The 17,318-nt window shown below is 43.0% G+C and overlaps 1 protein-coding gene across 1 annotated transcript in view; it reads left to right on the top strand.

The window, feature by feature from the left end:
- The window catches only part of LOC126416391 (juvenile hormone acid O-methyltransferase-like), a 42,461-nt gene extending 25,416 nt beyond the window's left edge, over window positions 1-17,045 (top strand). Inside the window, exons 3-6 of the mRNA XM_050084080.1 lie at window positions 624-814; window positions 7,061-7,193; window positions 11,109-11,256; window positions 15,333-17,045. Of these exons, the coding sequence (XP_049940037.1) occupies window positions 624-814; window positions 7,061-7,193; window positions 11,109-11,256; window positions 15,333-15,601 (741 nt within the window). The 3' untranslated portion in view covers window positions 15,602-17,045. The remainder of the gene's footprint in view (window positions 1-623; window positions 815-7,060; window positions 7,194-11,108; window positions 11,257-15,332) is intronic.
- The last annotated feature ends 273 nt before the right edge of the window (window positions 17,046-17,318 follow it).

A 17,318-nucleotide genomic window follows, 5' to 3' on the forward strand; every position in this document is an offset into this window, starting at 1 on the left:
ACCACAATCGTAGGCTCTTCGATTGCTCTGAGAGCAGGTGCACCAAACTAGAACACAAGAAATATTAGCTCACTTTATTACAGAAATGAATAAAAGATTTACTTAACTTTGACATACTTCTTTGTCACATGAGTACTAGATAATTTACAACTATCTTCGATCAGCAAAGCATTACTTGATCCACTAATTAAGTAATTATTCTCTTGAAGTATAATTTTCAACATTAGGAACAGAATAAGTTCATGTGAAACTTTAACTACTCGTTGGTCCTAGACGATGGTCTTGTCTGCTGTAGCTGAGATCTCTAACAGGGCTGAGTTCTTCCTGGCTCAGTTCTATATTGACGCCAGTGCGAGAGCACTGCTGTTGCTGAGAAGGAGGCGGGGTCTTCTGGACCTCCTCCCATATATCGTTGCGGATTGCAGCGAACTCTCGGTAATGTCTGTGGTATCGATTCGCGTTGCCAACTCCGATGTGGCGCCGCGATCTCAGGACGATACCACAACTGTAATATTTAGGCTGCAGCTCCATATGCATAAAGAGATTTTACTCGCCAGTAACGCAAGACTGTATGATAGTGATGATGAGCATTAAGACACCTTACAGCGGCAGCGCTCTTGCAGCTGGTGGGCACAGACGTGTCGGCTGCCATGGTGGAGCACGCCGCGGAATTGTACGGGGCGGCGCACTCCGGCCTCAGCTTCCAGCTCCTCGACATTGCCGACCCTAACATCGACGCCTCGCCCGTCTACCAGCTGGCACCATTCGACAAGATCTTCTCCTTCTTCTGCTTGCACTGGGTTCCGGAGCAAAGGTGAGGCTAGGCAATGTCTCTGCAGATATTTATGCAAATTATTTCTTGTTCTTTCTGTACAAAGTAGATTTCCTACAAACTGTAGCAACCCTCTTACAATTTTTGAGCCTCATTAGATGCAAACTGTGTATTGAATTCACTCTTCTTAACACCAAACGTGCGATAGTTTTATCTATTACGCATTCTACTGACTTTATCTTCCACATTCAGTCTCGTTTTCTGATCCACCAAGTTAGCTGAGAGCGCTAATGCGCTGCTTCCTGCACTCGGGTAGGCGCGCCAGCCCTGGATCGAATCCGTCCAGCGGATTAACGACGAGGGCCGGTGTGGCGGCAAGCCCGGATGTGGTTTTTAGGCGGTTTTCCGCATCCTACTAGGTGAATACCGGGCTGGTCCCCATGTCCCGCCTCAGTTACACGACTTGCAGACATTTGAACATGTTCGCACTATTCCATGGCTTACACTAGACACAGACAGCTGGGCTACACTCGTTCCATCCCGAGAGGTGCGTGGTGGCGACAGGAAGGGCATCCAGCCACCCCTTAAAATTAACCATGCCAAATCTGACCGTAACCATGCCGACCCTGCGCAACATGTGGGACAAAGGCACTAGCAAAAGAAAACAAAGAAAGATTCAGTCTTGTTTTCACTAGGTCCAGAAATAGAAATTTTACTAATCCCATTTCTAAATTTCAGTTCATGATGAAATTTTCTTTATATTTTTACAAAATTAGCTTTAAGTAATTTTTTCCTTGTTGTTTTTACATAGGTTGACGACAAGCTTGTTTCGGCATTTATGGCTTTTTCTGGTGTTACTTTTGACATTACATTTGTATATCATTTTAATTCTACATCTATGTAAAAGCAGTATAAGATTTTTATCACGTATTATACTTATGTCTAGATGCAGGACTTACATAAAACATCTTGGAATGTAACTTCTTTCATTTACTACATTGTTAAAATAAGCAATGTATTTACCTTCTATAGAAACTTCATGTCATACACTGAAGAACCAAAGAAACTAGTACATCTGCCTAATATCGTGCAGGGCCCCCGCGAATACGCAGAAGTGACGCAACACGACGTGGAATGAAGTCTTGGTGCAGGAGGGAACTGACGCCACGAACCCTGTAGGGCTGTCCATAAATCCGTAAGAGTACGATGGGGTGAAGATCTCTTCTGAACAGCGCGTTGCAAGGAATCCCACATTTGCTAATTAATGTTCATATCTGGGGAGTCTGGTGGCCAGCGGAAGTGTTTAAACTCAGAAGAGTGTTCTTGGAGCCGTAGGAATTCTGAATGTCTGGGGTGGCGCATTCTCCTGCTGGAATTGCCCAAGTTGGTAGGAATGCACAATGAATATGAATGGATGCAGGCGATCAGGCAGGATGTTCACGTACGTGTCACATGTCAAAGTCGTATCTAGACCTATCAGGGGTCCCATGTCACTCCAACTGCACACAAACCATACCATTACAGAACCTCCACTAGCTTGAACTGTCCCCTGCTGACATTCAGCGTGCATGGATTCACAAAGTTGTCTCCATACCCGTACACGTCCATCCGCTCGGTACAATTTGAAAAGAGACTCGTCCGACCAGGCAACATGTTTCCAGTCATCAACAGTACAATGTCAGTGTTAACAGGCACAGGCGAGACGTAAAGCTTTGTGTCGTGCAGCCAGAAATGTTATACGAGTGGGCCTTCGGCTCCGAAAGCTCATATCGATTATGTCATTGGTCCCGTTCTTGCAAGATCATTTTCCGGCCACAGCGCAGTCGGAGATTTGATGTTATACAGGATTCCTGATTTCACGATACACCTGTGAAATGGTAGTACGGGAAAATCCCCACTTCATCGCTACCTTGGAGATTCTGTGTCCCATCGCTCGTGTGCCGACTATAACACCTCGTTCAAACTCACTCAAATGTTGCCATTGTAGTAGCAGTAACCGATCTAACAACTGCTCCAGACACTTGTTGTCTTACATAGGCGTTGACGAACGCAGCGCCGTATTCTGCCTGTTTACACATCTCTGTATTTGAATGTGCATGCCTATACCAGCTTCTTTGGCGCTTCAGTGTATTTGACAGTTGCCGATGCATTTTGCTTGCAAGTAAATTATGCCTTAGGTAGTCAGAGACATTTTTGACAGAGATATTTTGCATTATGCAGACGTGCAATCTTAATTTTATCTATTGTTTTTTGTTTGTTGTGTTGTGTTCATCCCTGTTCTTTATCTATTATGTAAGTAAAGCCCAATGCCGACAACGTAGGATAACTACACATGAGATTCATTTGCGTTTTCAGGGTTTTTGGATCTGCTACTTATCTTTTGAAGGTTAGTAATCATCCCACGAAAGGCAAAGGGAGCGAGGCAAAAACGACTATCTATACACCTCCGTGCGAGACGTAAAGTCTCTGTCTTGTCCTCACGGTCCTCCGCGAAATGTACGTTAGCGGCAGTAGAATCGCACTGCAGTCAGTTGCAAATGCCCATTCCTACATTTTCTCAATAGTATCTCCCAAAAAGAACTTCGTGTTCCCTATATCGACTGCCGTTTGAGTTCACGAAGCATCTCTGTAAAACATGTATGTTGATAGAATCTACCAGTAACTAATTTGGTATTGCGTTCCACAAATGATGCAAACCAGGTAACTAATGATTTCTCGTGCTCTGTTTGGAATTGGCGAACCTCACCACGCCAGCCAGTGATGCTGACCGTTACGCCACACGGCATACACCACATCTCGCCGTATTGCTCCCTCTCCCGGAGAAACAGCGACCTTCTTTTTCAAAAGCTCTCATTGAAGCCAACTGTCAATCTCCTAATGTACATCTTGTCACGGTCCTCTGTATGACGCATTCGCGAATCCTCGAGTTCTCGTCATGTTGTTACACAGTCTTCAATATGATGAGCGCGAAGGTAGCCGCTCCTGTCTAAGCTTGCCACCGTCCATTGGGTCTTCAGTTTTCTCGAACGTTCCATCGTCAATCTAGGCCTCTGGACTGTAATAGGGCTTCATACGAAGAACATGGATGACGTATCTGTGCTTTTGTCTTTTATGAAGGATCATAATTCTCGACTAAATATGCGACGTCCGACAGACGACGAAGGGTACGATACGGCCCAAAGTAGTGCTTTGCTAACATTTCCGATAGTCCTACTTCCCACAGAGGCGTAAAAATCCAAACCAGATCTCTCGAGCTGTATCTCGCTTGGCCGGTGCTTGGCGTTATAGCGCTCGCGCTCGTTCTCCTGGGCGCCCAGGGTCGGTACACGAACAAGCTACCTTGTCCCTTTGGTGATATGTTTCATGTAGACATCGTGAGTAACGTCCTGCTCCTACGGGACCAACGTATCCATTGGAGCTTCGGCCTTGCAAGCAGGTAGAAATAACGGTGTAAAGCCTGTAGTGTCTTGCTTCGCCGTATTGTATGCGAATGTCGCTATGTGCAGTATTGGATCCCAATTTCTATAATCCAAATTATTGTACATCAAGAACTTACCCACCAGCATCTTATAAAGCGTTGTGTGAGAGCATTCGTCTGTGTATGGTAGACAGTTGCCGTTCTATCACTAAACTGACATGGTGCAATGTCACCCATAAAAATTCCATTGTTTTTTAGATCAAAATAGTCTCCAAGTAGCCGAACATAACCATCTCCAGTCAATGATAGGTTCAGTTGGAGGAGAGAACCCAGCCCATTCCATGTAAACACAGCCCACACCATTATGAAGACACGATCAACTAGCACAGTGCCTTGTTGACAACTTGGGTCCATGGCTTCGTGGGGTATTCGCCACTCCCGAACCCTAACACCAGCTCTTATTGATTGAAATCGGGACCCATGTGATCAGGCCACACTTTTCCAGTCATCTATGGTCCAACCGATAAGGTCACGAGCCCAGGAGAGGCACTCCCGTCACACGTCAGCTGTCCTAGCCCATTAACCTCTAATTTTGCCGAACTGTCCTAACGGATACTTCCTCGTACGTTCCATACTCATTTCGGCGGTTATTCCACGCAGTGTTGCTTGTCTGTTAACACTGACAACTTTCCACAAACACAGCTGGAAGTTTGAAAATTTGTGGTAAGTTCTGTGGGACCAAACTGCTAAGGTAATTGGTCCCTAGTCTTACACATTACTTAATCTTACTTTAACTAGCTTACGCTAATGACAACACACACACCCTTGCCCGGGGGAGGACTCGAACCTCCGACGGTTGGTTGGTTGGTTGTTTGGGGAAGGAGACCAGACAGCGTGGTCATCGGTCTCATCGGATTAGGGAAGGATGGGGAAGGATGTCGGCCGTGCCCTTTCAGAGGAACCATCCCGGCATTTGCCTGGAGTGATTTAGGGAAATCACGGAAAACCTAAATCAGGATGGCCGGACGCGGGATTGAACCGTCGTCCTCCCGAATGCGAGTCCAGTGTCTAACCACTGCGCCACCTCGCTCGGTACCTCCGACGGGCAGAGCCGCACGAACAGTGGGAAGACGCCCTAGACAGCACGGCTACCCCCGCGCAGCAAACGCAGCTGCTCTCAGGCGTTAAGTGAAAGCTCTCGACCAATGTGTTGTTCGTGGTGAGAGGTAATGCTTGAAATTTGGTATTCTCGGAACACTCGTGACACTGTTAATCTCGTAATACTGAATTCCGTAATGATTTCCGATACAGAATGTCACAAGCGTGTAGCTCAAACTACCATTCCGTGTTCAAAATCTGTTGATTGCCATTGAGCGACCGTAATCACGTAAGAAACCTTTTCACATGAATCGCCTGAGTACAAATGACAGCTCCGCCAATCCATTGCCCTTTTATATCTTGTGTACAGGCTAGCGACACCAACGACTGTGCCACATTGCATACACCACAGCTCGCAGCAGTATCTACAAGTAATGGCAATACACATTGTAGAGACAATTTTAAATAGGAAACACTAAATTAAATTTTTCAAGAAGAAAAAATGGTGCAGAGCATAAAAAACTACACACCCTCATCTATACAGGGTGTTACAAAAAGGTACGGCCAAACTTTCAGGAAACATTCCTCACACACAAATAAAGAAAAGATGTTATGTGGACATGTGTCCGGAAACGCTTAATTTCCATGTTAGAGCTCATTTTACTTTCGTTCTTCCACCTACGCTCAATGGAGCACGTTATCATGATTTCATACGGGATTCTCTACCTGTTCTGCTAGAATATGTGCCTTTACAAGTACGACAAAACATGTGGTTCATGCACGATGGAGCTCCTGCACATTTCAGTCGAAGCGTTCGTACGCTTCTCAACAACAGATTCGGTGACCGATGGATTGGTAGAGGCGGACCAATTCCATGGCCTCCACGCTCTCCTGACCTCAACCCTCTTGACTTTCATTTATGGGGGCATTTGAAAGCAACCCCGGTACCAAATGTAGAGACTCTACGTGCTCGTATTGTGGACGGCTGTGATACAATACGCCATTCTCCAGGGCTGCATCAGCGCATCACGGATTCCATGCGACGGAGGGTGGATGCATGTATACTCGCTAACGGAGGACATTTTGAACATTTTCTGTAACAATGTGTTTGAAGTCACGCTGGTACGTTCTGTTGCTGTGTATTTCCATTCCATGATTAATGTGATTTGAAGAGAAGTAATAAAATGAGCTCTAACATGGAAAGTAAGCGTTTCCGGACACATGTCCACATAACATATTTTCTTTCTTTGTGTTTGAGGAATGTTTCCTGAAAGTTTGGCCGTACCTTTTTGTAACACCCTGTATAATGGAAGTAGTAGAATAATGAAAGTATTCTGCGAACACGACATAACGATAAACATACCAAGACGTTTTCAGATAGGCAATAGCGTTTATGAAGATAAGAATCGAGGATGATTTGTCAAAAATTTCTTCATTTAGCACCTACAACAGTACTCAAACAGAATCATGAGTGCTACAGCAGAATTATTTGTAGTGCTTTTTGATACTCAAGTAGAGACGCCTCTGTGTTTCGTATTTTTGTAACCATCCAATAGTTCGTAAATTACTTTTCCTATGCATCAACAAAAAACAAACTTTGAGTGAACTACCTACACGCACTCCCTCACGGATATGCATACTTGCTCGTTTTCTGTCATTGCTGAAATGTCGAATTTCCACTGTAAAAATTCTATAATTTGTAGTCACATGCGAATGTAAAGAGTTGTACATAAACCATGAATTCTAAGACTACTGCGTACACGAATTGGCAGGCAGGCAGCTGAAAATCTACACCGGCTGCTGAAACCAGACGGTGAAGTGGTCCTGACACTGCTGGCCCACTGCCCCATCTTCAGCGTCTACGAAGGACTGGCGCACAAACCCCAGTGGAAAGAGTACATGCAGGTAGGTACACAAGGTCCAAAACATTCCGACTAAAACACTCCGTAATCCAGTTCGCATGTTTTCTGTGAAGCATTATTTGTAGCTACTATAAAGAGCAACTAGAAATGAGAAACAACATATGTTATTCAAAGCTTTCACAGCAAGACATATACATTTCTGTGTTGTCAATGACAACAAAAATAAAGTTTTACAACTAATCAGAATGACAATGCCACGTAGCTATCACACAATGGAGCTATGGTGTACATCAAAGTAGGAGTTACCACAACTTGTATGTTCATTGTCCGTAAACATGTTCCAAATGGTGCCCCGTGGTAACTGGATCACTGTCGTAGCCTCCTTCCACCACTTTCCTAGTTATAAAGTGCAGAGAAAAAAGAACATTTACAATGGGGTGACAGAAATCGTGGTCTAAAATCGTGTCTGATCTCCTTTTCCCCAGCATAGTGCAGAAACTCGATGTGGCATGAAATCAACAAGGCAATGGAAGTTCCCTGCAGAAATATGGAGCCATGTTGCCTCCTTAGCCGCCCATAATTGCGAAAGTGTTGCCGGTGCAGGATTTTTTGCAATAATTACGTCCCATAAATGTTCAATGGGATTTATAGTGAACGATCTGGGTGGCCAAATCATTCGATCGAGTTGTCCAGAGTGTTCTTCGAAGCAGTCACGAACAGTTGAGGCCTGGTGACATGGTGCACTGTCATCCATAAAAATTACATCCTTCTTCGGGGAAAATTAGCCGAACATAACCTTTCCTTCTGATTATCGCTTCTGTTCGACCAGAGGACCCAGTCCGTTCCATGGAAACACAGCCTCCACTTTTGAAGTCACTATCAGTTTCCACAGTGCCTTTTTACCCACTTGGGGTCTGCACCACAGTCGAACATTACCACCAGCTCTTACCAACTGAAATCGGGACTCATCTGAACAGCGCACAGCGCACGGTTGGTCAATCGTCTAGAGTCCAACTGATATGGTCACAATTCCAGAGGAGCGCTTCAGGCAATGTCGTTCTGTTAGCCAACGAACTCGCGTCGGTCGTCTGCTGCCATAGCCCATTAACCCCAAATTTCGCCACACCGTCGTAATGGATACGTCCGTCGTACTTCTCACATTTCGGAGGGTTATTCCACTCAGTGTTGTTTGTCTGTTATTCACTGACAACTCTACGCAAACGCCCATGCTCTCGGTCGTTACGTGGAGGCCGTGGGACAATGCAATGTTCGAGGTAAGAGGTAATAACCGAAGTTTAGTATTCTCGGCACATTCTTGGCACTGTGGATCTCGCAATATTGAATTTCTTAATGATTTCCGAAAAGGAACGTCCCACACGTGTATCTCCAACCACCATTCCCCGTTCAAGGTCTGTTGTTGATTTCCGTCGTGCGGCCATAATCATGTAGGAAACCTTTCCACACGAATCACTTGAAGACAAATGACAGCTCGGCGCTGTAATGTCATAAAATAAAAATTATTTGTGACTCTTTTTCTTTGCTGTCAGTGTAATGTAACAGAATGAATATGAGCCGTGACTTATATAAAAAAGAAACACACATTAATGCAATGGCTCAGCATAAAAGAGAAATAACTAATGTAGAAATGTTATTAACAGTGTAATATTTTGTTTAATTTAGCCCGACGTGTATAAGCACTCAGAAAACTAGCTCAGTTCTCAGGGTAGTTACGTAATCGTCGATAGTTAATTGTCCTTTTCTTATTTAACCAACAATACAGACATTATTCCAGGCAAGTGAGAAGTCGTGTGCTTATTGCACCAGAGAATATTTGCCAAGTCTGTTCGATGTACACTACTACAATACGTAACTTAACCTCGTGGTTTGGTCTCAATTCCCCAATATAAGATAACAATAATAGCATCTTCAAATGAAATCCTATAATGGAACTGGAATCCTGTGACCAGACCTTTTCTGCCTGCGATGTTATCTCGTTATATAAAGAAAATCTGTACGTAAAAGTGTTCAATTATTAGTAGCTGCCTCCGGTCTCGTGGATCTGAAATAAAGTTAGTTGTCCTAACCGACGGCACGTCTCGTAGATGAGCTAAAAGAAAAATGTTAAAGATTTTTCTAAGATGGCGCCTAACAACGAAAATTCTTTGTTAATTCCCATATCTACGTAAGACAATCCAGGTATCAGACTACCAATTGATTGACAAAATAACCATTATATTTTTCGGGATTTAAGTACAACTTTCATTATCAGCTGGTACAGCAAGATGAGCTTTACACAAGAACGTCCTCTTAGGTCCGCATCCAAGCAGATAAGATAAGTGAAAGACAAAGGAAAGAGTTCATGCATATAAGCGCAAGAGTCCATGGAACAACATGTCCATTGTAGTTTTATCTCTTCTTCTTTGGCGTACTTGTCGATTATTTATAAAATTTATCGTGATATTTCGTTTACAGTACTGCCTTTTCATACTTTCTCTACGCTATACTACCGCCATCTGTATTTGTGCACATCACTGTCCCATGACTTTTGTCACCTCAGTGTATTCTATACTTCACCTCAAGAATTGAAAACAAGTGGAATGTGGCATCGACATCGGATGTTTCAAATTAATTGCGACGAACATGTAGAGATGATATCTTACGTAATGGGGACCAACTTCTCTTACAGACGAACTGTTGACTGACACTTCGCGGCGACGCCAGGAGTCGTTCTATTCAATTCGTCGGCCCTGGGACGTCGAGATTTCACCAACTTGCAAGGTCTACTAACCACGTGTTCTGCATCTGCATACTAGCTACACCAGAACACTGTTACAGATTTTGCCGGCCGCGGTAGTCTCCCGGTTAAGGCGCTCAGTCCGGAACCGCGCGACTGCTACGGTCGCAGGTTCGAATCCTGCCTCGGGCATGGATGTGTGTGATGTCCTTAGGTTAGTTAGGTTTAAGTAGTTCTAAGTTCTAGGGGACTGATGACCACAGAAGTTAAGTCCCATAGTGCTCAGAGCCATTTGAACCATTTTTTTGTTACAGATTTTCAACAATAATTAACTTTTAGAATGAATGCGTGTAAGCAAAGAAAGATATTTTAGAAACTCGGGCCACAGCCTTTCAGGTGATGAAGATGACTGGCTTAGGCAACACACACTGCATACGAATGCCACTGAGTGCCTCCGACCTGATGCCTTTCAGGGCATATGCAACACAACAGGAAACATAACGTAGCCGAGAAAATTGGAGGAACATCGTGACATGATCTGCTAGTCACAGAAGTTTGTTGTAGAGACTTTGAAATACTCCGTACGTTCCTTCATACAAGGTACCACTAACGCCACTTACTTCAGTGGTCCTGTCAGTGCAGACTGGGCACAAACGGTCATTTTCCAAGTCATGTTTCACACTGGACTGCATTTATGGCTGAGTACACGTTAGATACTATTGACATGAATGCGGCCAACCAATCACAGCGGACGAATGCCTGGCGTGATGTTACTTGGTCACTATTAGTCGTCTCAGCTGCCGGTAATTAATCATACTTTCAACAGTATCTCTACATCAATCGATATGTAGAGCTCAGAAAGTTACATATCGTTCTGGGCATTCCTGCAGCTGCAGAATTCTAGCAGAACGATACTAATGCGAAGTTCGGTATTTTCTCTGCACTGGAACCACCGCTCCTCCTCTTTCGACAGGTCCTTTCACCTCACTGTCGCCGGCTTTGTCTTTCCGCCAGATATCCACTCACTCGTGACTTCACACAGTAAATCACAAATGGGGATTCCGAAGACAGTGAGAAGTTATTTGGACTGTCAACATATTCTTCACTTTATTCTATCACCTGTACGCTGTCCAACCGCCCCATGACTAAGTAACGAATGTCTGCATATAATACTGTGTTATTTGTTTACGTGCGTATAACAGAGTAACTCAGTTGCTGTAACAGGACGCAAGCCGCTTCATTTCGCCGTACCATCACAGCGAAGACCCGGCGCGCGAGATGAATGAACTCCTGTGCCGCGCCGGGTTTCGAGTCACGCTCTGCACCCGGCAGCAACGATCCTTCACTTTTCCCGGCCACGGCGCCCTCATAGGTGAGTTACCGAAACTAAAGATAATCACTACATCTCTGAGTGTTGTTAACAACGTTCTGGAAGTACGAATCTCCAGGTTAAGATGCTGCCCAATTATCAACAATGCTCTCATTGCAAGTTCCCAAGTAACATATTCCTATTTTGTAATAATGCGCACTGCTTGTTATTAAAACTCCATTACCATGAAGGCACAATACAAACAAACGTCAATTTGTCGTGAACTGCACCAACTGTTTGGATACGCTAATGATTAGCGTTTCCTCCACTACATTCCCATCCGGCCGCTGTGACCGAGCGCTTCTAGGCGATACAGTCTGGAACCTCGCGACCGCTACTGTCACAGGTTATCCAATGCACCTTTGTGCGTCAGTCTGGTGATTCGACTCACGACCGCTAGGGTCGCAGGTTCGAATCCTGCCTCGGGCATGGATGTATGTGATGTGCTTAGTTTAGTTAGGTTTAAGTAGTTCTAAGTTCTAGGGGACTGATGACATCAGATGTTAAGTCCCATAGTGCTCACAGCCATTTGAACCATTTGAACTACATTCCCCCCACTATTTGAAAATAAGAGCATTCAGGAACTTTCAACACCCTTTAAACATCATTTCAAGCCTTTTCTAAACTTTTTCTACCTTACATGCTTAATATCCAACATTTAACACGCTGTCTCATTTGTAAAGTAAACAGACGTTTGAAGCTGTCTTATGCAAGGGAGTTCAGTTCTTTAAATAATCAAGGATTTACTGGTATCACTACATACTGCAATGTCTGTGTACAATAACACTGTGGATGATGCTAAGTGGTATTTCCTACGCACAATTTTCTTTAGCACCTTTGATGTCAGGTTCCGTCTGTTGGTACATCCAAAAATATCTATGACTTGCGCCTTCCACTTCGCCGCAATGTAAAGGCAGAGATGCTTGTATTTTTATGCGCTGTTGGTGCTGTGCAAAGTGGCCCGGTTGAACTTCAACAGTGTCATGTGTAACTGCAAATTTCCATATACGTGGCAGCCTGTGCCACCTAGGCCGGACAGAAATCGTTATAATTCTGACGTGTTAAGGTTGGTCGTTTTATCCATTTTCAAGGTCTCCGTGGCATCATCTTTCAACAAGTTACTGCAAGATGGCCTGTTGCGCATGTTATCCTGGACAACATAGATACAGAGGTGCCCTGAACTGCATGTACTCATAATCAAAATTTAATCATGGGTTGCCGAAGACTAACACGCCACAACTAACCAGGAACTACGACTGGTGAAATGAGGAATACGGTTGAAACAGCACGGAATGACGTACCCCTCTTTTTAATCAAAGCTTAGTTCGAATCAATACATACCTTCTACCCATTTTTGCTGCCAGTTGTGGAAGCTCTGTGTATTAAATTTCCACATTAAGCACGTAAGCGAGAAAAGATTTTGAAAAGTATTAAGATTATTTCTAAAAGTTGTTGGAAGTCGATTTTCTCTCATGGTCAAACACTGGATCAGTATATTCTGGGTAATTTGTGCTCCGTTTTAAGCGAAAGCTTGTTCTTCACGCATCTCAGTGCTGTGACCGTCATCCATCCTGAACCGTGGACAACGATAAATACAGACCTGATCTTTTCCAAAAAACTCGCCAGACGTCTTTGACCAAACTATTTCACTGGAGCTATCACACACGATTGGAAAACTGTTCGTAATGGATGCCGAACAGTTAATCGCCTGTACAATAGTAGATGTTAGTGGCGACTGCATTTCTTGAAAAGAAAGAGAAATGGAAATGAATGTGGATGAAACCGTGGATTGCGAGCATAAAAGCTAGATGTATTCGCCAGAACTTCCTTTGCGAGCTACAGTGCGAGGATACAAAGAAAAACGAAATTTTTTTGAGAACAAATTTTTTTGAGAACACGCTAACAATCTTTTCAGTCTGCCCCCACGAAAGTGGTCCCTCATATTTTCATGCACAATACTCATTTAAGAGACGCCACTTCTTAAGTTCATTATAATAATCGATGTTTTTGTAAAGCCTGCAGCTCTGTCATTTAGGATTTAAACAATGAAACGCCGCACCAGGTACCCATTTTTTTTCTTGCTTAATACGACGCGTTTCGAGAATTTACTATTATCAAGAGTAAGTACTCATATAGGTATTTTATGGAGTGTTTGTACAGGGTGACAATTATTGAACTATATGAAATAAAATCGTCACGACTTCTGAACGGTTTGCGTTAGGATGTTCAGACTGCAGGCCGCGGGGCATGATGGAAAATAGTGTGAGCATGTATGGTTTGGTTTAGTGACAAAACCCACTTTCTTTTGGACGGGTTCGTCAGTAAGCCAAATTTGCGCATTTGGGAAACCGATATTCCACATTTCACGATCGAGAAATCTCTTCACCCTCAACGGGTGACTGTGTGGTGTGCAGTGTCCAGTCAGGGAATAATCGGTGCGATATTCCTTGACGGCACGGTGACTACCGAACGGTACATGAAGGTTTTGGAAGAAGATTTCATCCCCATTATCCAAAAGTGTCGCTGATTTCGACAAGATGTGGTTCATGCGAGACGGAGCTCGACTCCATTGAAGTAGGAGAGTGTTTGACGTCCTGGAGGAGCACTTTGGGGACCGCATTCTGGCTCCGAGGTACCCAGATGCCACTGACATGGTCCTCGATTGGCCACCATATTCTCTGTATCTGAATACATGCAACTCCTTTTTGTGTACAATTATATTAAAGACAAGCAATAACCCCAAAACCATTGCTGAGCTGAAAACAGCCATTCAGGAGGTCATGGACACCATCGATGTTCTGGCACTTTGTGGGTCAAGCAGAATTTCGCTGTTCGTCTGCGCCACATCATAGCCAATGATGGCAGGCAAAGAATTTTTTTCTAAAGGAATTATGAACTTTGTAAGCGCTGGAGAACTTGCATTGAGCTTGGGGGAGATTATGTTGAAAAGTGATACAGCTTTGTACCACTTCTGCACAGTAAATAATATTTTAAAAAATATTGAAGGTTTTCATTTGACTCACCCTCGTATGTTTACAATAACCCCCATTAATAATTTTGTAGCTATTCTCATGGCCCTTTTCTGTTGTTCACAAACACATGGAAACATTTCTGTACGTCTTTCTTGTTATGACAGCGTCAGATATTCACCTGGGGGTTGAAATTGGAAGTAATTTTTTCCAGAGTAAATCGGTTCCGCGTTAACGCATTAGCATATCTACCAAGTATCGGTGCCATACGATAATTACAGCCCACATCGCACCTCCGTTAGTAGCTTCACTTTAATTATAAGCACCCAGTATGTATTGAGGCAAAACAGTTGTTACCTTTCCGTAGGTTAGGAACAATCATTGGAATCAGTACTGCAAGGTTTGCATTTCAAAACCAATATAATATATAAATCCACGTCTCATCATTTTTAATATATGCAAAGTAATTAACAACTAGAATGATCTATTACTCTATGACAAACAAGCATTTACTGTTGGAGGCATTTAATCAACACATTTAAGTTTCGCCACATTCTCCAGTTCCATAACTATCTGCATGAAGGTTCCACTAACGTTTTGACTATTTGTCCACATGAATTAGTCTCCAATCTTCTCGTTCTTGGAAGTCTTTTTTCGTATTCAGCTAACCGTCACCTATCCAGGCACTCTTTTAACTTGCCGCAAGGATTAAAGAGATGGGCCGTAGCCAGATTACTTCAGTGTTTGCACTTTATCTTAAAATTTAAATGACGGTTTGTACACCTTAAAAGTAATGTTTCTAAAACAATTTAAAAACATGTACAATGCTCAAGGCTGCTTAGGGAACTAAGACACCAGATTTTCTATTGTGAAACAGCCTGATTGTCTTAACTGGTTTGTTACTTCTTGATAATTCGGTTCTTATAAAAAATTGTAGAACGTGAATAAAAGATTAAAGTAGGTATAAATGTCTATCGCCTTAAATTATGAGGGCCACATAACTAACACGAAACCCAGAGAAACAGGTTTGAATTAGCTACTAGTCTTTCTTTACTCTGACGTTTGGTACTTGCCTCTGTTTCAAAAACAACTCTTTTTTGTTCCACACAGAAGCCGTGACAGCCGTGAACCCGTTTGTGGAGCGCTTGCCAGAAACGCTGCAGCAAGAGTTCCTAGAAGACTGCATGAGAGAAGTTCTGCGACAAAAGCTCGTGTCGATAGAAGACGATGCTGACAGCAACAACAATAGCAACGGCAGTAACAAGAGCGGAAACAACGCAGTCGACGCCAACAGCAAGAAGTTCACCACACGCTATAGCGTGCTCACTGTCGTGGCAACGAAGGCTGCAGCACAGAACGGAGTTCGAACTGTACGTTGACTAGGCCGGAGAACACAACAATAAGCGGTATCTGCAGCCATCACGAGTAGAATGTGGTAGTTGCGGCTGGATGTTCGTAGATGTCCCGCCAAGTTCTTCCCCGTAGTCCTCAGTACGCTACGGCAGTCGGAGAATAGTACCACAGGTTATTTCACCACCTAATCCTGTAGGCAATTTCCTGTGTCTCCGTGGTCTGCAAAGGACCAACCTCATGGTACTTGAGATGAGTAAAGCACCTTGGATAGGAAAGTTCTCGTCAGGTGTAGAAACCACGACAGGATTGTCTTTCATAGATCTGTGTAGCTAATGATAATTAATTAACATTCACTAGCACATCTTAAGAGAGGCACTGAAGATTAAATAAACAAAGTTAATAGCGCATGGACACTCCTATACTCCTACACTGCGATCCCATGTGCAATTCATACATTTTCCAAACTGTGTACCTATAACACTTCTACCAAATCATCTCTCAAAAAAACCATATCTTTTTCAGTAAGAAAACTGTAATGAAGATATTCATCATTATTATTCTTCCATATTTCGGAGTGCAAGTGGCCTTTTGGATTCCGATACAGTGTCGAGCTCTATGTTAAGCATAGTTTATGCAGATATGCACAGTTTATAAAGATACGCACGACATAAACACATCGTAATGTTGATAGCGAATTAGGGTTTCAGACAGAGAGTACAAGTTTTCGAGACTGGAGGTGGCATGATGGGAACAAAATGTGACTGTTGACACATGAATAAATTAACAGAATCTCTTACGACATCAAGAATGGATGGTGTAGTATAATCATTTATAGTTTTCCTGTGATCAGTCTTCTCTGTATGATTGTCTGATGACTACATAGTCACATGTATACCTTTTTCCCAGTACATGTTATTGATCACAATAAATATTCTAACGCAGGGATACTTAACCTTTTTTGCCTACCACCCACTTCTGTTTGTCTGTCACTGGTAAAACTTCGTAACTGCCCCCCAGTTGGACAGTAATGGTTATTTATAAAGCAGGGAAATAAATTTACTTACAAAATTTATAAAGATGACTTATAGCAAGTTAAATCATATAATAATAACTACGTACCAAATATTTTGTGTCAAAGTTTTATGAAGACTTAATGAAAATTTTTTAAAACCCCTACTGTCAACCGCCCACCATGAAAGCTGGAATGGCCAGTAGCTGGCGGTAGGTATCAGGTTGACTACCACTGCTCTAATGCTTGGAAGAGATTGTCCTAAGAAGAGTACTTACAGCTTAAAGCTCCTACTACATCTACCACCTTAATTCAGTTCGGAGTACAAAACCAGAGTAAATAATTAATGACGTTTATTTCCAGATGAACCACGAATATTATAGTAAGAAGCTGCAAAGATTGTTTTCCCACAAAAATTAAATAAACGAAGTGTAAACAGAGGCTGGCAATGGAAGACCAAAAAAAAAAAATTCATCTTCATTAAGTAACATTAAAATACAAATTATTGTCAGTGAGAGGAAACACTCTTAAAAATAAACAGATGTACTGGCTCGCAACATAACACGAAAAGTAATTATCACTCAGTTATTCTAACTGAAAGGTCTCATGTTACACCACAACATTCAATAGACAGTAACATCTCCGCTCAAATACAGACACACATCTCTGCCAGAGCTGCAGAAACATGGCAACTCTTGCACAAGTAAAACGCATTCCGTGACCTGCTGACAAAT

The sequence above is a fragment of the Schistocerca serialis genome, chromosome 8 (assembly GCF_023864345.2).
Source record: "Schistocerca serialis cubense isolate TAMUIC-IGC-003099 chromosome 8, iqSchSeri2.2, whole genome shotgun sequence".
Lineage (NCBI taxonomy): Eukaryota > Metazoa > Arthropoda > Insecta > Orthoptera > Acrididae > Schistocerca > Schistocerca serialis.